A 21,791-nucleotide genomic window follows, 5' to 3' on the forward strand; every position below is an offset into this window, starting at 1 on the left:
TGGGGTTTTGCCATATTGTCCAGGCTGTTCTCGAACTTATGGGCTCAAGCCATCTGCCTGCCTCAGCTTCCCAAAGTGCTGGGATGTTAGACGTGAGCCCCGTGCCCAGCCCGTTGCTAAGCTTTACCTGAGCCCCACGTGGCACCCACATCCCCAGCCCAGAGGGCAGCCACCTCACCACACTTTCAGCTGGGAGGACCTGCCACAGACTGAGAGGCTGGCCCCCAGCCATGTGGCTGCAGGGTGACAGGGCCACCACATCTCCCCACCTCACTTCTGGCTGTGGACGTGGTCCAGCCATGCCAGGGCCTCTGCTGGAGGAGGGATGGTGCTGCCCATGGGGCAAGGGATTAGCCATCCACCCCCTCCCCGAGAGCCTGCTGCATAAGGACGGCCTTTGACTACTCTCCCCTGGCTCTTTGCAGCGGTGAGAACTCAGCTGTGCTACACTACGGACATGCCGGGGCCCCCAACGACCGGACGATCCAGAATGGGGACATATGGTAAGTGGGGCCAGCGGCCCTGGCTCTGTGTGTGAATAGCCCAGCCACGGTTGGACTCAACCTCAAGGTGGACCAGAAGCCTTGGGGTCCCTCTTGGCCCAGACTTCTCTGCCAAGGCCATCAGTCTATGTGGTACCTTCTCCAGAGCAAAAAGCCTGCACCCCCATGGGGAGCACTGGGCACCCCTCAGAGAGCACTGACAGAGAGGGCGCAGGAGAGGGACCTCTGATGGTTTCCTGTGGGCCATGAGACTGTGGGCTCTCTGCAGGGGCCTGAACTGTCTCCAGCCTCTGCCCAGGCTGTCCTCTCCATTCAGGAGGCACCACGCCCACATCTTTATGTCTTGATGCCAAGAGGGCAGACCCCTTGATCTGGAGCCAGGAAGACCCCAGGGAGCCTCCCACGCTCTGAAACCTGCCATCCTCCTGCTGCAGGAGCCCCTGGCGTACGTGGCCCTGTGTTCAGAAGTCAGCGGTGCTGACCCGCAGCCACGTGCAGGGCTTTCCTGAGCACCATTTGCTGTGCTCACAGCTCTTCATAGAAGCCTTGACAAGGAGATGCGGGCAGGGCCATGCGGCCTCCACCCTCTGGTAGGCTCTTCTCCCATTGGAGAACTCGGGATCCTCCCCACAGCCCTGGTGTGCAGGGCAGAGCAGCTGGGCCACTGCCCCAGGCAGAGGGACGTAGGGATGGAATTGGCAAACTCAGACCTGGCTCAGCCGGGGACCAGAGCAGGAGAGGGTGGCAGCCCAGCCCCCATGCCGTGGACCCACCAGTGGCTCCAGAGACCACCTGGCCTCCTCCTGAAACTTTTCAAGAGACAAGTCTTGCTCTGCCTCCCAGGCTGGAGTGCAGTGGTACAATCACAGCTCACTGCAGCCTCAAACTCCTGAGCTCAAGTGATCCCCCCACCTCAGCCTCCCAAGTAGCTGAGACTACAGGTACAAGCCACCACACCCAGCTAATTTTTTCATTTTTAATATTAAAAAGACAAGGTCTCACCTTGTTTTCCAGGCTGGTCCTGGAACTCTTAGGCTCAAGTGATCCTCTTGCCTTGGCGTCCCAAAGTGCTGGGGTTGTAGATGTGAGCCACGGTGACCAGCCTTGAAACCTTTTCTAAAGCTGTTTAACCCTGTGGCCCATTCTGGCTGAGCCTGGAGGACAGGGGAACCCAGTCCCAAGGCTCAGGCAGGGACCCAGCCGTACCAGTGGGTCCTCACTGTCCAGGGGGCACCTCTGGGTGACTGGAGAGCCCTGTGCCAGCCACATGGCCATGAGTTTTTCTCCTTCATGGGCTTAGCACACCCCGGAGGAAGTGGCTGCTCCTCCATGACCCTCTTTATCTGCCCCAGAGAGGGGAGAGGGTCCTTACCCCGTGAGAGGCTAATCCCAGCTGTACTCCTGCGCCGGCCCCTGACAGGCCAGGGTTCTGGGCACATCAGGCCACACAGCCTGGATGCTGTGGCCTCGGCCCTGTGGGACAGCACATGGCACCTGCGTCTCCTCCCGGCTACAGCCGAACAGGCAGGAGTGATTCGAGGATGTTAATGCCAAATCCAAATTGGTGATTTGATTTTTCTAGTGCTAACTTTGAAATGTAGCCAGTAGAATAATTACGAGTTTATTATAGTCAATTTATTATGCAGCATTTAGAACAACATGTTTTGTTGATTACTGCTACTGCCAGATTGCTGGCGGCATTTATAATCCATTGTTGTATTGAAATTGATCTGCTCAGCGCCTACTGCGTTCAGTAAATAATAAATCATTCTGTTACCCCAACATAAAAGCCACGATACTTCATCCTAAGGTATGAAACCAAAACATGAGCCCATCGTAGAATTCCTCCTGAAGCCGAGAGCCTCCCAGAGCAGTGTGCCTGCTACAATGGCATGCTCTGGGTTGCAGTCCTTTGATGAAGTGAGGACACCCCAGAGATATTTTAGCTTCTACAAATGGGATTTTGCAGGGAATCAGAGCTGGTCCAGGGCAGCCAGATTATACAGCTGTACTGGAGAAGGGTGGGGATACCTAAGAGAAGCCAGCCTTTTCCATCCCTGACCCCACAGTCCCAGATACGAACACTTCCAGATCTGAACACACACACACATGGATACACACGCACGGAGCTGACTGAGGCCATGCTGCGTGGTAGTGAGCACAGTGCAAGCCTTTGCTCCCTCTTTCTCTTGCAGTGGCCACCTGTGCACAGCGCAGGGCATGGGCCTGGCATAGCATGGGCACTCCTTGGGCAAGAGTGGCAGCAGCAGCCCCGGTGCCCTCACCAAGCTGGGCAGACCAGCTCCTGACGCCTACTTCCAGCAGCTGGTTCTGCAGCACAGGCTGGAGGTGAGAGCCACCAGCAGAGCTCAGGCATTTTCTCAGACAGCTCCCATCCGTGGTTGTCCTGTTCTGTGTCTTCAGCCCCAAAAGTGTCCTCCATGATGTGTGTGCCAGGCAGTGTTTGGAGTCGGCCAGGCCCCCTCTCAGTCCTCCATCCTTACCCTTCCAGGAGCTTCCCTGGAGCTGGGCCGAGTTCACTGTTGGCCATGGTCATGGCCAGAGAAGGGCTGTGAACCAGACACGCTGGTTCGTTCAGGGTCAGGCTTGTCAGCCAAGGACTGAGACAGGCGGGCATCCTGAGGGCTGTTCCTCACGCCCAGCCAGCCGCCCCTCAGGCGCCTTCCCGCCTCTCTGGGCAGGATCCTGCCCCACCCCCTTGCATGCGCAGTGGTGAGGGACCCAGTGGTGAGGGACCCGGCTTTGTTGTGGCTGCACCCACTCGGCCTGGTTCAGAGCCACGTGGTCCTGTGTGGGCCTGTAGCCACCAAGCCTCTGGGGGGTTTGCTGTTCTCAGAGCCCTTTCCCGCTGTGACTCTGGGGTTCACCATGAACCCCATCTCCCAATCCCTGTACTAGAGGGGCCATTTGCTGCTTGTTTTCCTTTTTAAAGCATTCGGGCAGATCTTCAAGGACAGGGTTACAAAAGCACAGCACACTTGCTAATTAAAGCTTTCAACATGTTCACATGGAGCGAGGAGCCTGAGGTCACTGGAGGCCCTTCCTAAGTGGAAGGCCCCAGAAGACACCTCCCCACTCATTCCAGCCGCGAGCAGGTTTGTGTGAGCACAGAGCTGACCAGGACTCCTCTCGCTGCTCCTCCTGGTCATCTTCTGAGCCCCTGTGTGATGCTCTGTCTTTCCACAACCAACCTGGGCTGTGGGTACCAGGGCCCCCCAGGTGGGTGGAGGCACTGTAAGCCAGCGAGCTTCGCAGCCAGGGCAGGGGACGCATGATCCATGATTCTGGGAAGCAGGGTGCCCAGAGAGGGCCCACGCCTTGCTGCACTCCAGGCCTGAGGCTGCCCCAGGCCCCAGGCAGGCTCACCCTGTGGGGCAGTAGTGAAGGGCTCTGGTTGGGAAAGCAGCTGCGACACTCCTCCTGCCTCCCTCACTTCCCCATCAGGTGGTGGGGGTGGGGGCCTTAACCTGCTGTGGCCCCTCGAAGAGCTTCTAGAGCACCCGGGATGCCCCAGGCCTTGGTTGCCCCAGTCAGTATGCGGCTAGTGGGCCTGGAGCCGGTCCTTCCAGCACTGGCCAGCAGAGGGCAGCGTTGTCTCAGGACGGTGGGCCTGGGCCTGGGCCTGGTCTGTGTTGCTCCTGGATGGGGCGGGGTGGGCAGGCAGCCTGGCTAGGTGGAAAGACCTGTCCCAGCCCGCACACTCAGCAGCCACCAGTGCCCTCTTCCCCTACTTCCCTGCCTAGACAACAGTCAGCCCTCGCTGCTGCAGGCTGCGGGGTCCGTGCTCACCCAGGACCTCAGCAGCCACTGTGGTCTCCCATGGGGGCCCTGCAGCCTGGGTACCCGCTCCCGTTGTCTACTCAGCCTGAGTCTGTGTGCCACTAGCATGCTGCGACCCCCACAGGTGGCAAGCTTCTGGGGAACCCTTCGCCCCGCTCCACTTGGGGCCTGATAACTTGGTGAGCTCCAGGGTAGAGTGTCGGCCCTGGGCCTGCTCTTTGCTGCCCGGCACAGCCCAGCCCTCCCCTGCCACCTTGCTGTTACCTCCCTGGGAGGCTTGCTGTCACCAGCCAGCCCTGGCCTGAGCACTCTGCCATCTTAAAGACATGCTTTTGGGGCCAGAGAATGCCCTCAGGAGGGCCCAGGCCCTGGCCAGCTCACTCCCCAGACCTGTAGGCCATGGCCGTCTCATCCCGTCCCAGTTAGCAGCGCGCTCTCCATTCTCACCCATCCTCACACACGTGGACAGGCCTGGTTACGAGCAGACACCTGCCTACACGTTTTCTATTTGTCTCTTGTTTGTGCTTCGTGGCTGTACCCGCCTCAGCTGATGTCATGACCCACAGCACTTGTCCAGACGGCCTGGGTGCTCCCAGACATCATGAGACACTGGTCACCAAAAAAAGCAAAATGCAACATGTGCTGTGCGTGTGACTCTCCCTCCCGCCTGCCAAGGCCACTGCCCTGATGCCCAGGCCTCGCCCCACTGTGCTTTCCTGGCAGCTGTCCTTGCATCTCACCCGCCTCTCAGCGAGGCACCCCGTGTGCTCTTCCGGGACCCTGGGCCCTAGCTGTCCATGTCATAATATAAAACGGCAGTGCCACTCCAGGCACCCAGGAGGCCCACGGCACGCGGCTGCTCCTGTCACCCACTGCGTGCACCAGGCATTACTGGCTCTGGGGACCAGAAGCTGTGGTCATGCGCTGGTGGCACAGGCAGCTTTCCTGTCTGCCTCGGCCCCGGAGGAGCAACCATCACACGGGAAGGGAGCAGAGATGCCCGAGAAGGCACTCGAGAGAGGTCCCCTTGGTGGGTCAGGCCGTGGCACAGGGAGCCTCAAGGACTCTGAGTGGTGGCCTTTGCCCCTGCTGGCCACACTTGGAGCTTGGCACTCCACAGAAGGCCTGGCTGGGAGCAGGCAGCGGCCCAATGCACCCTGGAGACCACAGCTCGCCGCCGTGTCTGCAGGGGCTGCCCGCTGCAGCAGATGAAGGGAACAGTGACCCGTACGCCTTCCTTTCTGTCATACACTGAGGATAAGCAAGGGCTTCCTGCTGCTCAGAAATCCCCCAGCCTGGCCTGGGACACCGACCAGGACGGCTGCACATAGGAGTCTGAAATACTCTCTCGGGCCTGAATTTCCCGCACGCGTAAAATGCTGGATCGAACAGCTAAGAGCGGCGCCACGACTCAGGGGACTCAAATGAAACTGCAAACCAAGTCCAAAGTGGCTCTCATATAAACATTGCAGCATTTCCCCCCGAAAACTGTTCCTAACCCTTCCGACAGTGGCCGTCCCATCTTGGAGGCCTTCTGCCTGTGGGCTGGCCGGTCCCTGCAGTGGGGCCCGGGGAGGGTCTGGGTGGGCCAATGATGGCGGGTAGCCCAGGCCCAGAGCTACCCAGAAGGAGCCAGCAGAAGACAGAACCTCTCTTCCCGGCCAGAACAGAGCCCTCAGAACACATGTGGGGAGTGAGACGCCAGCATGTTGCTTGGAGATGCGTCCCATCTCCCAGATGTCTTGTATTATCAGAGACTCTCTCGGCCAAAGATGGTAGGGTCCCCAGACAGCCAGGAAGGAGGGATCCTGTGTTCCTGTTCTCGATTGAGCCAACGTATGACCGAATTCTCTGTTGTCGGTTTGCGTTCAGAGGATGGATAAAGTGGACACAGAGGAGTGGGAGGGAGATGATTTATCAAAGCCATGGCCTTCGTCCTTGGATTCCAGAAAGGCTTGCATCTGAATAACTTAAGTGTGTAGAAACGCTAGGGGGATTTTTTTTTTTTTTTTAAGGCAGAAAAAGATAGGGAACTGAGAGGAGCACAAAAATAGACTTCAGCTCCGCGCCCGGGCCTCGCTGGGCGGGATGGAGATGGCTGGCTGGGTGTATACTTCCCTCTCCAGAAAGCGGATGATTTTCAAACAAGAAATGTAGTTGGAGTCTTCTAGAAGCTGGGAGATAAAGTCAGACTGGCCAACAATATTCAGGCACCCACTATCCCATGTGCTTTCTGCTTTGCTGACGAGAGTTTGGGGAACTGGATCCGAGTCTGATCTGCACTGGAGAACAGTCTTGTTTTGATGCTTCTAGATGATTCCAGCATTCGGGGTATTCTTGTGGGCTTCCTGATTTGTTTGTTTTTTTGTCGTTGTTTTTTAACAATAGTTCAGTTTCTGCTTTTTCTTTTGTAGCAGCACAGTCTGAGGGGCCTTCTGTCCTGGTTGCTGCTGCAGGTCACCTTCTGACTTGGTGCCTCCTAAGGAATCCGTGTCCCCCATGGCCCTGTCCTCTCTGCCCAGGACATTCTTGCATGTTCTAAAACCAACAAACCACAAACCATTTTCCTTGGTCAACTCTGGGGAACCTAAATGAAAACGCTTAGCTGTCCCCAGGCAAAACTAGGCTGTGGTCCATACGGCTCCACTCCCCACTGCTGGCCCCAAGAGGACACAGCGCTACAGTGATAGGAGGGTCCCGTTTTACAGATGGGAAGACTGAGGCCCTGGAGGCTGAACACTGCAGCCACGACAGGAGAACCCGTCTCCGGGCTCCAAGTTGTTTATCCTCCTGACTCAGGGCTTTCCTGGACCTGTGTTCTGAGCCTCAGTTTCCCTTCAGTTTAGGGCTCCGACATGCCCCGCCCTCCAGGCCAGCCGTGGGGAAGCCTGTGCCCTGAGCAGAAGTAAATTTCCAGGCAGCTGTTGGCCCAAGCAGCCCACTGCATCCAGAGATCCTGTGACTCTGACCCAACCTGAAGCTCCCTGTCGTGCAGGCGGGGCTCATCCCCCACCCGTAGAGTCACCTGAGGTGTTATCTGGACCTTTCTGCCCTGTTGACACTGCTGATGGTGTTTTGCAATCAGAAAATATAGGAGATTAAAAAGTGCCCGGCTGGGGACTTTGGATTTTAGCAAAGCATCCTGGTTGTGCATTCAAGTTTTTCTTTTAGAAATCTGCCTGGGTGGGTCGGCTGATGCTGCCTGTCTGGCCACGTGGCCCCACTCCTTGCTCCACGTGGGGCCAGGGTCCTCCACCCCCGGCTCCCTCCAGTGCGGCAGGACCCCCCACAGGCAGCTTCTGGAATGTTTGTGGAGTGGCTGTGTTTACCATGAAAGCTGGGATTTGGGTGAGAGGCTCTCGTGATGGAAGCCGCGGCTGTGCCCCTGGCCTCAGACTTGCCAGGACTCACGCGGATGCAGATGGACCCCATGGGAAGCCCAGGGTGGAGCCAAAGAGGGGCAGCTGCACCTCCTCAGCCCCTCCTGGCTCTGGTTCTGGACGCTGCAGACATGGTGGGCTTCGGTACTGGGGCTGAACCAGCATCGTGACTGGGCCATGACCTGTGAAGGGGCTGAGTAGGCCTGAGGGTTCCACTCCGTCTGTTGCCTGCAGCCTCCTGAGGTGGGACACAATGGAAGGGGCACCACGTGTACCCCTCCGCCCCTCAGCCGGGCCCAGCCTTGTCCACCTGGGCTGCTTCCAAGTAGTCCTGGGAGCCAGGTTTGGGTCCAGCATCCCTTCCCTTATCCTGTCCCTTCCTTACTGCAGGATGAGTCAGGGGCGGCTTCTCTGCTATTGCCCAAAGAGGGCCCTGAGGCCCTTTGCACGGCAAAGACAGGCCTACTCCTTCTGGCCCTGCTGTGCCAAGGGCCCCTCTCATGGGGCATCTCGAGGGCAGCCTCAGCCACCCTCCTCCTGCCTCAGCAGGCCTCCCGTCATCTGTCGCCCTCAGTCCCATGCCTCCTGTCCCACGTTGTCTGCCCCACACTGTCTGTCCCACGCCGTCTGTCCCACACCATTCTGCCTCTGCTGGACCCCAGGCCTCTTCTGTCCTGGACAGCTGGCACCTCTGCCCCATTCTTCTTGCCCCTGCTTGCATCCTGCTGGTCTCTGCCTGCCACTGGAGGGTACCAGGGTGCAGGTGGATAGGGTGAGAGGGCCCACCTGGCTTCCAGGGGCATGTGCCCAGCAGGCCCTGGGAAAGCCTTGCTGGACATCAGGTCATCTGGTACTTCCTCTTTGCCCTCCCCGTGGGCCCTGGCAGAATCTGTCCATCCCACCCCTGTGGGCAGAGGGGTAGTGCAGGCACATCCCTCCAGCCAGGGGGCCCCAGAGCTGCAGCAGAGCCAGAGGCCCTAGCCACCCACTGAGTTTCCACCCAGACGCTCTGGGTCCTGGGAGAAGCAGGTGATGCGATTCAGGCGCCGGGTTCTAGGCTTTGCATCCTACCCGGAGCCCCCACCCGGCCCCTCCTCCTCTGCTTCCCACAAGCATGGCCTCAGTCTGTGCTCTGTGCTGGGTGCAGGGAGACCTTGGAGGGCCTGTGGGGCTGTGTGCTGGCTGGAAGCCAGGCAGAGGGCGGGGTCCTGGGACATCTCTGCCTCTCCCTAGTTCTCCAGGCAAGTCTCCATGGCTGAGCTCTTGGAGGCCAGTCCTCAGGGTCAGGGGTCCTGCACAGGACTGTGCCACTCCCCTCAGCCTTTCCTGCCCACACAGCCATGGGAGACAGCAGGCGGGAGTTCTCCACACCAGTCTCATTGTGAAGGGGAGCAGCCTCTGCTGCATCCAGGACCTGGGCTGCCCTGGAGTCTAGGGCAGGCGGGGACCTGTAAGGGTAAGAGGGGCAGTGGTGCCCAGTACCCACCTGCCCTGCCCTCCTCTCCCCGCAGCCTGTTCGACATGGGTGGTGAATATTACTGCTTTGCATCTGACATCACCTGCTCCTTTCCCGCCAACGGCAAGTTCACTGCAGACCAGAAGGCCATCTACGAGGCGGTGCTGCGGAGCTCCCGCGCCGTCATGGGTGCTATGAAGCCAGGTGAGCAGCAGGGTGGTGGGGAAGGTGTACCTGGCGTGGAGGGGTGGGGGCGGGGGCGGCTGCTGTGGCAGGTGCCTGCAGGAAGTGGGCCTGCGTTTCGTGACTTGAATCTGTCCACACTCCAGGTGCTTAATTCCTGAGATTCTGGTAGCGTCAGGTCTCCAGGGTCACTCCTAGGAAACAAGGCAGACCACCAGGCAGGGACAGACAGAACCAGGAACTGGGGGCTCAGGCCAAGCCCCCTACCATCTGGTGGCTTCCACCTGCGCATCTCCACTGGCCAGCCTGTCCCCTGCCCTTATCCTTATATCCTTAAGTAGCGTCTACTCCAGGGAGGGCTCGGCCCACTCTGGACGCTGGCATGGGGTCACAGTAGGTCCAAGCCCCGCTCAGCACTCTGTGACTGGACGGAAAGCCCTCCCCTGGGTGGCTGTTTCCGAGTCTGTAAATGGGAAGACAGCAGCTCAGGGAGACTGAGTTAAGCCATGTAAAGCACTTGCAAGGCCACCCGCCATGTGGCAGTGCCCTGCAGGAGTCACAGTCACCACCGTGATGGTCATGTTGAGGCCACGGTGGACCCGGTGTTTTCTCTCTCCCAGCGGCCGGCATAGGTCAACCTGTCCTGCCCCCACCCTTCCCAATCCCGGGCGACCTGCACAGGCCCAACTTGTGCCCCTTGACCTCCCACCGCATGCTGTTGAGGTCCGGTGGGGCTGGCAGAGGAGGTCCCCTGGAGGGGAGCCAGCATCCTGCCAGCAAGGCCAGCTTTCAGGCGTCCCCCACCCACCCCAGGCACCTCCCGCTCTCCCCATCCCGCTCAGCCAGGCTCCTTCCAGGTGACCCCGGGCCCTCCATGGCCCTGGCAGGGTGGAGTCTGGCAACCAAAGGGTTGAACCCCAGCTCTCTGTCCTGCAATAATGGAAACTATTTCCCAGCAGGGATGGGAGGTCCCTATTTGTCACCTTTGCCTGGAGGAGAGGATTGAGCATGTGGTCTGGACATGTTCTTGCTTCAGGCCTTCCAGGGCTTCAGCACAGCCCCGCTGCTGCAGTTTTTGGATTCCCCAGAGCCTGGGCAGGGTCCTGTGGGTCACCATGTACCAGCCAACCCCCAGGCCTGGCCCTCTGCAGACATGGCTCCCGCGAGCCTGGCTGGGGTCTGTGTGGCAGCTGCCAGGCTCCAGCCTGCAGTGCAGAGGGCTTTCCCTGTGTACACCGGCCCTGGCACAGCCGGCCCCCCAGGGCACCTGGGCTCTGCGTCTTTGGTTGTAAGCAACAGTCTCCAGCCAGTTCGGTCATTTGGTGCCACCACAAACTCCCAGAGGTGGAAAATCAGGTCTGGGCTGGGGCCAGGGCCGCAGCAGCACCGGACAGTGGCCTGCACTCACAGCTGGATTGCCCAGCCAAGGCCCGCCCTCAGCACACAGGCTCCAGCCACCCCCTGCAGCCTGGAGTTCCTCCATCTGGGTCCAGGTCAGAGAACACTGCATGTTGGCCCAGCCCGGGTCATAGTCCGGCCCTCCAGCTTGCTCCCACCCTCACCCACGGCCTCCCACCCCCAGTTATACACACCTCCAGAGAGACAGGCAGGCCCAACGCGGCCCGTGTAGGGGAGCTCAGGTGTCCTCCAGGAGTCACGGGGGCTGACCGCGGGCAGAGGGGACAATGCAGTAGAGCAAGGCTTCAGAGTCCAGGATGCAGGCCCCAGACCCATGAGCACCCCGCGCCCAGCCCCAGCTCTGCCACCTGCTGGCGGGGTACCTTACTTAAGTATCAGGGCTAGGGATAGACCCCTGCTCTCCCAAAGTAGAGTCTACCCCTGGGTGGGCTCAGCCAGCTCTGGACTGCGGCATTTGGTTAGACATGGAGTGCCCTTTGTTAAGGACCCACAGAGAGCTGGCAGCTGCCCAGTGTGCTCTCAACGTTCAGGAAAAAAGAGGAAAGAGAGATCGGGAGCTTCCAGGATGTGGCCTCGAAACTCAAATGTCTCGGCAATCGACTAAACATTCCCCGTGGCCCCACTGCCCATTGCTGGGATGAGTTGCAGCCTCCATTGCCGGCCCAAGTGCTGCTTCAGAGGGGCCCTCAGCTACCTTTGCTTTAAGTGGAGGCAGACTGTAGGCAGGCCTTTCTAGAGGGTGCCCAGTCCAGCCTCAAGAGCCCCCACCAGAGGCCGAGGAGGGTCACTGGGGGCAGTGCCAGGCCCCAGCCCTATATCCTCAGGCATCCAACAGAACAGAACTTGACAAACGCATGAGTGCAAGCAGGGGAACCTCAGGTATGCCTCCAAAGGAAGGCAAGACAGAAAGTCCCAAAGTCAGTAAGGTCTCGTTGGGGTGACAGTGCTGATTGAATTCACCTGGTTTAGTGACTGCCAAGGAAAACAACATTTTGTGTGGAATTGCTTTGCTTAAAAAGCAGCAGGCTGGGCACTGTGGCTCGTGCTTATAATCCCAGCACTTTGGGAGACTAAGGCAGGCAGATCACTTGAGGCCAGGAGTTCAAGACCAGCCTGGGCAACATGGACAGACCTTGTCTCTACTAAAATTACAAAAATTAGCTAGGTGTGGTGGCTCACACATGTAATCCCAGCTACTTAGGAGGCTTGAACTCAGAATTGCTTGAACCTGAGGGGCGGAGGTTGCAGTGAGCCAATGTTGCACCACGGCATCCCAGCCTGGGTGATGGAATGAGACCCTGTCTCAAAAAAAGAAAAAAGTAGCTGCCATACCCGAGTATGAATACACAGGTGTCTCCAGGCAGATGAGTGGGTGAGGGCAGAAGAGTGCAGGGGGGTATGGCCAGCGGGCCCTTGTGGGTAAAAGGAAGAGGGAGTGAGCGTGAATTCCCTTGTGCTTGTGAAATCCACAAGGGACGTATAGGAAGGGACGGGGCAGAGTGCTCGCTGCGTTCCTCCTTACTCTTTCTGACTCTTCAGCTCTGGGAAGCATCCCCTGTTAGCTGTCAATTCCGGCATCTATGAAGCAGTCACCCAAGGGGCACCGTTCTTCCTCCTTCCTTCACTCTAGGGATGATAATTTCTTGCTCATTTTGGAATACCACTAGTCACTCGAATGAATGATCAGTGTTTCAGATCCAGCAGGAGGGTTTGGCAGGCGAGCGTGGCCTGCGGTGTATTCACGTGGTATCTGTGAGCACAGCCCCTCTACCCAGAAGTGAGGACGGCCCCCTCCACGGAGGGCCCTCCGCCAGGCACAGCCTTTCAGATGGGCCAGGGTCTCCTGGATACCCTCCATGTGCAGGGTTGGCCTGCCGTTCTGCAGCTGTGCCAAGGTGGGCTGTGTCATTGCAGAGTATGTCACCATCACATCAAGTAGTAGCGTCAGACATCCATGGGCAGTTGTGAAATCCAGATGTCCAGGAAGTCAAAGCCCCAGGCTGGAAGGAGCTGAGGTTCCCAGCGGGAAGCAGAGCTCTGTGGCCTGTGAGGGGCCCACCCCACATCCAGCAACCCTATATACCCAAGCGTCGGGTCAAGGAGCTCAGCATGGTCAGCGAGCAGTGCCAGGCCCATCAGGGACCCAGAGGCAGCATCAGGCCACAAGAAGCAGGAGGGGCCAAGGCCTGGGAGGTGTTTGATGGGAAAGCCATTGTCTTACCCCTCATCCTGGGCTGAGACCGGGGTGGCCCAGCCCTGGCTGTCCTCACCTACAGGAAAGCTTGCTGCGGCCCGGGCAGGACTTGGGTGTCATCTCCACAGCTGGCATCCTGGCCAGTTCAGTGGCCCAAGTCAGCAGCCGCAATTCTGTCCAGAAAGTAGCCAGGCCTGTGAGCAAGTCCCCAAGCCCCATGTGCCACTGAGAAAGGTCTGAGCTGGGTCTCCCGTCCTGTGGGGCTACCTGGTTCATGCCTACTCTTGGGGCAGGCACAGGCCTCAGGCCTGGCAGGAATGTCTGTGTCACCATGCCAAGCCCAGCTACGGGAGCCAGGTCCTCCCGCCCAATTCTGGGCTTCACTGCCCAAACCAGTGTGGGGTCTAGAAGATCCCTGTGTGAAGGGATGGAGCAGACCCCCAGCAAGCCCCACCACCACCCACCACCCGCACTGAGCTGTGTGGCACTGATGTCCCCCAAGAACAGAGGCAGACTCCATCTGGATCACACACAGTGAAGGCCCGTGAGGCGGGCCCTGGGCCCACAGAGCTGCCCTCCAGATGGGGCGGGTCACCTCCCATAGCATCGAGGAGGCTGTGGCCAGGTCAGCCCCCTGCCCTGTCCCAGCGGAAATGCCCTGAGTTTGTGGGTTCAGTTCCTGGGCCAAGACAAACACCCCACCGAGACTGCCCGACTGCATCCTGTGACCTTCCAGGGAGAGCAAATAAAGCAGGAAACCCCATAGCTATGCCCAAAGGAGAGGCAGGAAAGAACGATCAGGACCCCAGGGAGCTGAGGAATGCAGGCCTTGGACCCTGATCCTAGAGCCGGAGGGGAAGCATTCCTCATGGTCACAGTGGGCAGGGAGGGAGGCTGCGCGTACTCAGACGTGGATGCTACGCTGGCGGCCGGGAGCCCACAGGCGGGTGGCAGGGCAGGCCTGGCAGCTGCAGGACCTCAGGGAGTGCCATGCACCGAAGGCCGGGTGGGATCCAAGCTCAGCGTGGCTCCTGCCCACCCCATGCAGACCCCTGCGTGCATGGTGAGGGGAGCAGGGGGAGGCAGGTGGGCGAGGCCAGCAGGATAGCAGTGCGCCAGGGTCTGCACTGACACAGCCACAGCAGGAAGGCTGTTCCTAGCAGCAGCACAGCTGTCCTGGTCCTGCAGACACAGTCCTTGGAGCTCTGCAGGACCCCAGGACTGAGGGCCCTATGCCCTCCGCCTGCAAACCCCCAAGCTTCCTGCAGCCTTGCCTCCCAGCCCCCACCCAGCTCCCTCTCCTGCTCGCCCACGCGCCCCCCACAGCCTCCCTGCCTTCCTCTCTTCTTTCCTGTGCTCACCTGGAAGTCACTGGGGGCCCAGCTTCTATCAGCCTGGAACAGCACGGGTGGTCCATGTTCCATGAGCTCTTCCTTGTCCGTCCCCAACTCCCGGTTCTGTCCCTGCCCTCAGGGTCCTGGCCACTTGTTAGGGGTGGAGGGTGCTGCCGATGTGAGGTCAGAGGAGGGGAAAGAAGTGGCAGGAAGTCCCCCCACTTCCCAAAACAGGCCTGACGGGGTGAGAGAAGGGCACTGAGCTGCGGGACGACCAGGTGGGCAGTAGAGGGTCAGGGGGCGCCTCTGCCGGCTTTGCTCCCCTCCCAGCCAGCTCCAGGGCCAGGAGCCGAGCGGGTGGACTTACGGGTCAGGCCTCATCCTCAAAGCTGGCGCGGAGTGCAGGGCTCAGGTAGACAGGCGCGGCAGGTATGTGCCACCCCAGCCACAGGTGGCCTCTGCGGCAGGCACCAGGACGGGGAGTGCTGCCCTCAGTGTGGGCCCCATGTCCACCCTCCTGCCGGCCACAACGGTGAGCCAGTTCCTTGGCCTCTTCTTCCTCCCCGGGGCGCTCTGCCGGGGTGCAGGGGAGGAGACTGGAGGAGCGGCCTGGGCCGACACAGCCCCCTGCCCACGCGCAGGCTGAGCCCGCAGGGCCTGCCCTGGGACCCCAGCCCCGAGCTTGCTGTGCTGCACCCCCAGGGCCTGGCTCCTTCCCCATCCATCCCCTGAGGGCCATGTTCCGCAGATGAAGTGCGCTGTTTGTCTGGAAGTGGCTCTGAGGATGCTGCCTTCGTGGCTCGGTCAGGTCCGGGAGCCCCTTGGGGTTGTCACACTCGAGGCAGGAGGCCTTGGGGCTGTGATGGATGCTTTAAGGCTCTGGCCGGGGCCCCAGGCCCAGCAGGAGCGGGTGCTGTCTGAGGAGACCAAGTGGGCCCAGAAGACCACCCAGGGGCTACTCTGGCCACACCTGGGGCCTGAGCACTGGGATCCCAGCCGTTTCATGAGGCGCATGACAAGATACTAATCTAGAGGCCACCCTGCCCGTTCTAGGGTCTGAGTACACAGAGGAGGCGGGGACGGGGACACAGCACCGGCTGCAAGAGAGCCATGAGGGCAGCCAGGGCTCCCCTGGATCCAGGCATTTACTGAGCACCTGCTCTGTGCCAGGCACAGAGCAGGGTAAGGGCACCACCCTTGCAAAGCCCAGAGGTCATAACCAGACCCAGCTGTGCTGTGTATGCCATGAACTCTGAAAGCACAGGAAGGGGCAGTCAGAGAGGGCTTCCTGGAGGAGGAGCCTCAACACAGGCCCACAGGAAGAATGGGAGCTTATCTGGGAAAAGGGGCTCATAGGGGGTGGCCCCAGCTAAGGAAACAGCTGGTGGGGAGAGCCAGCTCTTAGGACCCGTGGCCTTGGTCTGGGCACCCCACCCAGGAGTGAGGGAGGGAGAGGCTGAAGAGCAAGCCAGGCTGAGAACCTGGGCTTTGTCCGGGGCCAGGAATGGCCCTGTTTGCCCCATTCCTTCTAAAGAGATGGCATCCGAGGAGTGTGCACCAGAGGAGGGGCCGGGTAGGCTCTGGGAGGGGTGGGGCAGGCATAGGGATGCCCCAGGAAAGCCAGAATGAGGTTTGGTGCTTGCTGGGGGTTGGGGCAGCTGGTGCCCAGCTTCTGTGTGATTCCCAGTGTGGCATCCGGGTATAGCCGGGGTGCCTTCCAGCCTGGACTAGAGAGCTTGACGGTGCCTCCAGTCTGCCAGGGTGGGAGGGGCCTGAGAGTGGGCCCAGGCAGGCAAGGGAGCCCTCAAGTTTGTGCCCACACCACCAGCCTAGTGCAAGGACAGTGACCCTCACACACTCCAGGGGCCCCCGCCCAGGCCATGGGTGTCGTAACCGCAACACTGGGGCCAAGTTGCTGGAGGTTGAATCACTGTCACAACCCTAACCACACACAGGCAGAAACTCGCGCTCCCGGCCAAGAGAGCTGTGTGCAAGGCCTTCCCCAAGGGTAGGCAGGCGAGGAAGACCAGCGGCGCCGAGGGGACCCCCGGGCCAGCATGTCCGGGCGACGCCGGGCCTGCCCCCGGGAAGGGCCACCGCGGAGCATGATTTATACCTGATTCCCGCCCTCTGTGGAGGCTGAGCCAAGAGCGCAGCCAGCTGTTGAAGTCAGCCTGGTTGGAAGGCCGGCTGCACTTCCCGGGGCTCCCCTTTGGTGACCAGAGAAGGGTCCGTTGAAGAGGAAGCAGTTGAACTGGGCTTGGGGCACAAGTCACGCACAGGAGGCCTCCCAGCCCCGCGTGCCAGCTTTGCAGGCTGTTGGGGGACCTGAGGGGCACTCAGGAAACCCCCACCCTTGGAGTGAGACATGAGAAGTAGGCAAGCAGATCTGTCCCGGGGAGGGCTGCAGGCTGGACGGTGCGAGGAGAAATTACCAGGTCTGCAACAGTGAGCCAGGGTCTCCCCCAAGAGGGGACAGGTTTTTTTTTTTTGAGATGCAGTCTCACTCTGTCACCCAGGCTGGAGTGCAATGGTGCAGCCTCAGCTCCCTGCAACCTCCACCTCCTGGGTTCAAGGGATTCTCCTGCCTCAGCCTCTCGGGTAGCTGGGATTACAGGTGCTCACCACCACACCCAGCTAAGGAAGGGGCAGCTTTTACCCAGAGACTCCTTGGATGAGGCGTCACAGGCCAAAGCAAAGGGCCTGAGGTAGAAAGGCCTGTGTCCTCTGGAACAGAAGGGTGGCCTGGCCTCTGGAGGATGCAGTGGGAGGGAGGGAGGGAAGGTGGCCCACGATTGTCCAGGCTGGGGCCTCAGAGAAGAGCAGCAGCAGAGGCTGGGTCGGCTTGGCTCGCACCCCAGGAGCACGTGAATGACCAGTGTGGAACTGGGGCCTGCTGGTCGTGCACGATGGAGGAATGCTGGCCAGTGCCCCTGTCCGGGGTGCTGTCCCCAGGCCCCAGGTGACACCAGAGGCTCTGAGAGCAGCCCTCCAGGGCCTGCATTGTGGCTGTTTGACAGGCGGCAGCTGAGGCTGACGGAGGCGGCTCTAGTTAACCAGGTCTCCTTTTCCGGAATGCTGTGCCCCACGGAAAAGCCCCCACCCAGGCTCGGCCCCCAGGGGTGTGTGTGTATCCAGGGCTGCCCCAGCTACAAAGCAGTGGCAGCCAGAGTTGCCCCAGGCCTGCCGGGGCGCTCCCCCATGCCAGCCCCCAGACCTTAGGATGACCATCCCCACCTCATCCCCTCCAAGGCTGGGGCAGAAGGCTGGGCTGACAGGAAGCTGGGCTCTGAGGATCCCTGCTCTGTGTGTGTCGGGGCAGGGGGGACAGGTCTGGGCATCTCCACCCCTGCCACCCTGAGGTCACAGCCATGGCTGGGGTGCTGCACTGTGAATGGCAGGCTACAGCCCTATTGCCCGCCCAAAGCCATGTGCCTCAGCCGTGTGCCTCCAGCCCGCCTGAGACGCCAGCACCGGGGCGGCCAACTCTGGCACTAAAGGGGTCCCAGCATGAGGGACTTGTGCCCCGTGCATGTCAGGGGTGACAGCCTGTGTCCCAGTGCGGACTCTTAATCCCTGTTCGCCGGCTGACCCCATCATCTGCCCTGCGCCAGCCACAGAGGTTCATAGCCCTGCATCACAGCATAGCCCTTGCCAGCTCAGGGTCTCCCGGGCCCCTCCCACAGCAGCAGTGACAGGGCCATGCAGGGCAGGCTCTGGCTCTGTGCCAACACAGGGCCTGGCAGGGAGGCCCTCAGAAGCCAAGGTCTCTCCAGCTGGACCTCACCAAGAGGTGCCACAGAGACTGTGCCAAGTACCCTCTCCGGCCAGCTAGCTACACACTGATAAGGGCCCCCCTGTCATGTCCCTGGCCAGGGTGTCCTGGGGCCCTGGCCTCTGCCAGCACGTGGCCTGCCCAGACCCAGGGCAGGAAGCCTTACCGGCCTCAGGTCCTTGTCTGGTGCTCGGGCTGTCCAGCAGTGGGAGCCTTGGTGAGGCTAATGCTGGGATTCTGCAGAGCCTGGGGGTGGGATGGGCGTACCCACAGGCTGCTGAGGCTCTAGGTGGGGAGCTGTCCAAGGGCCTCCTTCCGAGAGGCCATGCCCCAGAGCCCCACAGAGCCTGTGTGGCCCCGGAAGCCCTGTGCTTAGGAAGTCTTCTCCATGGTGGCCTTTGCCCCACAAACATGCGGCGGGGATGGGCTGAATTCACAGCCGGGGCTTGGACATCTGGGCTCTCCTGGAGATGGTGCCACTGTTGTTGGCAGGCGGGGCCCAGACCCCTGCCAGCCAGCTCGTGGGGCCACGCCAGCCGCACCTTTGCCTTAGACACCTTTGTTCCCTTGCTCCCTGCAGCAGCTCCAGGGGTGACTCATCCCCATTCTGGGATGTGCAGGGACCCCTACCCCCAACCTCAGGCTTCCCTGATGCCCACAGCAGCAAAACCCTACCAGAGCCGTCAGCCAGGGTTTGGGCCTGAACCTCAGGCCCAGGGCCCACAGAATCTCCCTGTGTCTGCTACTGGGGAGATGTGCGCGTTTCCCCTGCTGGGCCCCGAAGCACAAACTGGGCCCCTGGCTGCAGGTGACAGGAACCTGCCCCTAAGGGCAGAATGAAGGCGAAAGAAGGGTCCCAAGGGCCAGGGCTTTGGCTGGGAAAGCCCAGCATGAGGGGCCACCCTAGGCCTTGTCCCCCTGGGCCCGCAGTGTGGTGCCCCCCTCCGCCCCACCTCAGGCCCTCCCACCACAGTCAGTGTGAGGGCTTTGGGTCTCCCAGCGCCTGGCCCTCCGGTGTTAGCTGCTGGGCTCTGGCTCACGGCAGCTCCCTCTGGTCCACAGGTGTCTGGTGGCCCGACATGCACCGCCTGGCTGACCGCGTCCACCTGGAGGAGCTGACCCAGATGGGCATCCTGCGCGGAAGCGTGGACGCCATGGTCCAGGCCCACCTGGGGGCCGTGTTTATGCCTCACGGGCTCGGCCACTTCCTGGGCATTGACGTGCACGACGTGGGAGGCTACCCAGAGGTCAGTGTGGACACGGCAGGCGGAGTGGCCTGCCCATCGGCTGCTGCCGAGCCTGGCCCCCAGGGCGGGGTGGGGCTCTGGGAGGCAGCAGAGGTGGGCCCCCAGCTCCCTGTGGTACACGGAGGGCATGAGGGGAGGAATCGGGGCCCTGGCCAAGGCAGGGTGCACCTGTGAGCGCTCCACAGGCCTGAACACAGAGATGCTGCTGTCTACACACTGGGCCCAGGTGTTGCCTGCCCACAAGGGTGGCACACAGTCAGGATACGGTGCATGGGGCCTGCAGGACAGTGGTGCCGAGGACAGGTCTTTGTGATGGAGCTGCATGGCACCCCTTGCATCCTGCGGTCTCTGGCTTCATTCAGACATGGGGTGCTGGGAGCTGATGAGGCCCCTCACAAGCCCGGAGCAGCCCTGCTCTGCCGCTGGTGTGCCCTCTGCCTCCCAGGCCCCTGGGCCGCACACCTGTGACGCTGTAGCCTCCTCATCCCCAGGCACTCTGGGGACCCTTGGCAGATAAGGGAGGCTGGGGGGCCATCTCCAGACAAGGCTCTCCGACTGTCAGCCCTCAGAGGACCACCCAGAGGGTGCGTGAGGCTTGGGGAGGTCCTAAGGGACAGGTGGCTGCGGCCTCTTGGCTGGGCAGTCGGGCCGGTTCCTGCCCCTGGCCGTCTGCCCAATGCAGGGGGCTGATTGTGCAATCTGTGCACGCCCTGGGGCCCCCCAGCCAGTTAGCCAAGACCAGGCTCGGCCTCTTGGCTGCAGGGTGTTTTGAAAGCACTAAGAACAATTTTGGGGAGGGGGGGCGGCGAGGGGAATTGCTTAAGAGAAGCATTATTATTCAATTATTTTTTCCTCAAGTGTAAACAGTTAAATTTGGAGAAACAAAATCAGTTTAATTTCCTAATGCCTATTCATCCCATTGTGTGCGGGGAGCCAAGAGCTGGGCCTTCCAGACATTGTTAGCTGAGATTCTTATTCATTAGTCGCCAAAGCGCTTTTTTTCCAGCAGCAAAAGTTGGCAGCAAACTGTTTTCATCTTTTCCAGTAAGCAGCTCTTTGTGCTCACAGAGTCTATTCTTCTGACAGATAAACATTGTGGAAAAAATATGGTTTTTCCTATAAAAGTCATTTGTTTTACTTCAGGCCTGCAGACACATTTGGGGCTCCTCTGCTTGGGGCCCAGTAAAAGTTGAGGCCTCGTCAAGCCCTGTGCCCAGGCAGAAGCGGGCATGGGCACCTCCCACCCTGAAGGCCGTGCTTCCTGGGCCCCAGGGGCTCGTGCCTTCCCCACTCGGCTCTGTGCTCCACGGGGCCCAGCCCTTCCCCTTCTCTTATGCCCGCACCTGTGCCCTGTTCTCAGCGGGTCCCTGGGCAGGCCCCTGGAGCCACCACCCTGAAGGGTTAACTGCGCCGCTGGGCTGAAGCGGGCCTTGCCCCTTTGCCCCTCGGGATCCCTTCTAATCCCCCAGCCCCAGCTTCAGTGGTGAACCTCAAGATTTCAGAGGGGAGGAAAGTTCGTTTCGCCAGGGTGCCCCCCCACCGTGCACCACAGAGCAGCCGAGCATGGGCCCATGGGAATGGAGGGGTGACTGGGAAGAAGGAACTTGGCCTTGGCAGGCCCTTGCCTCCCCTGGGCCCCTGGCTTCGACCACTGTGGGGTGGGGAAACAGGAACGGTCACTTTGGGAGTAGCATGAAGGAGAGAGATGGGCGGTGGTGCAGTGGGGGTGCCCAGCGCAGGCTTTGGATGACAGGGACGGAAAGGTCCTGGAGCAGGGACCCCGGGACCCCCAGCAGCTTCGGGACAGGAGACAAGCCCCAGCCCAACCCACACGCACCTCTCACCTGCCCTCAGGGACCGTCACTCGATGGTCCCCTGGCCATGAGGCATCCCTGCCCTCCGGCCTCACCTCCCCGTCAGCAGCCCAGAAGCAAGTGTTGTGGGGCTGGGGCCACACCAGCCAGGCTGTGGTGTCTCCTCATGGCCTCCCGCCCAGCCTGCTGTCTGCAGGTCAGCATGGCTGTCCCTGCCCTGGGGAATCAGTCACAGCCTTTCTGGCTGTGCCCAGCATGGAGGCCAAGCCAGCCTGTTGCTGGTTACCTTACGTGAACCACTAATTGGAGTCTGATGTTCTTGGCCCCCAAACAGTCAAAAATGACAGCTCCCGCTCCAGCCGCTGGGCTTCCTGGGGGAGGGAGCGTGGCTGGGCAGGGCAGACTCAGACCCTGACCAGAAAGCATACCCACGCCCACGCCCACTGGCTCAGAGGCCCTGGCCACCGGCTGGATGGTGCCCTGGGGACCTGGGGCGAGCAGGAGCTCTCCTGTAGCCGCCCTCAGCTGTGCCTGTGAGTGGACAATGCCAGGCTGGGTGTGCACCCAGGCCATGTGGGCTGCAGAGAGGGGCCCCTGAAGGCAGTGGCTCTGCCACTATGAGGCATCCTCCAGGGCTGGGGGCTGTTTCCCAAGGCCCCGCTGTAAGGCCCCGAGCGCTCCTCTG

At 60.7% G+C, this 21,791-nt stretch overlaps 1 protein-coding gene across 1 annotated transcript in view; it reads left to right on the forward strand.

Annotated features, from left to right (window-relative positions):
- The window catches only part of PEPD (peptidase D), a 130,192-nt gene that overhangs the window by 106,668 nt on the left and 1,733 nt on the right, over positions 1 to 21,791 (forward strand). The window contains exons 11-13 of the mRNA XM_003937320.4: positions 426 to 503; positions 9,196 to 9,344; positions 19,108 to 19,292. Of these exons, the coding sequence (XP_003937369.1) occupies positions 426 to 503; positions 9,196 to 9,344; positions 19,108 to 19,292 (412 nt within the window). The remainder of the gene's footprint in view (positions 1 to 425; positions 504 to 9,195; positions 9,345 to 19,107; positions 19,293 to 21,791) is intronic.

Source organism: Saimiri boliviensis, chromosome 14 (assembly GCF_048565385.1).
Source record: "Saimiri boliviensis isolate mSaiBol1 chromosome 14, mSaiBol1.pri, whole genome shotgun sequence".
In the NCBI taxonomy this organism is placed as follows: Eukaryota; Metazoa; Chordata; class Mammalia; order Primates; family Cebidae; genus Saimiri; species Saimiri boliviensis.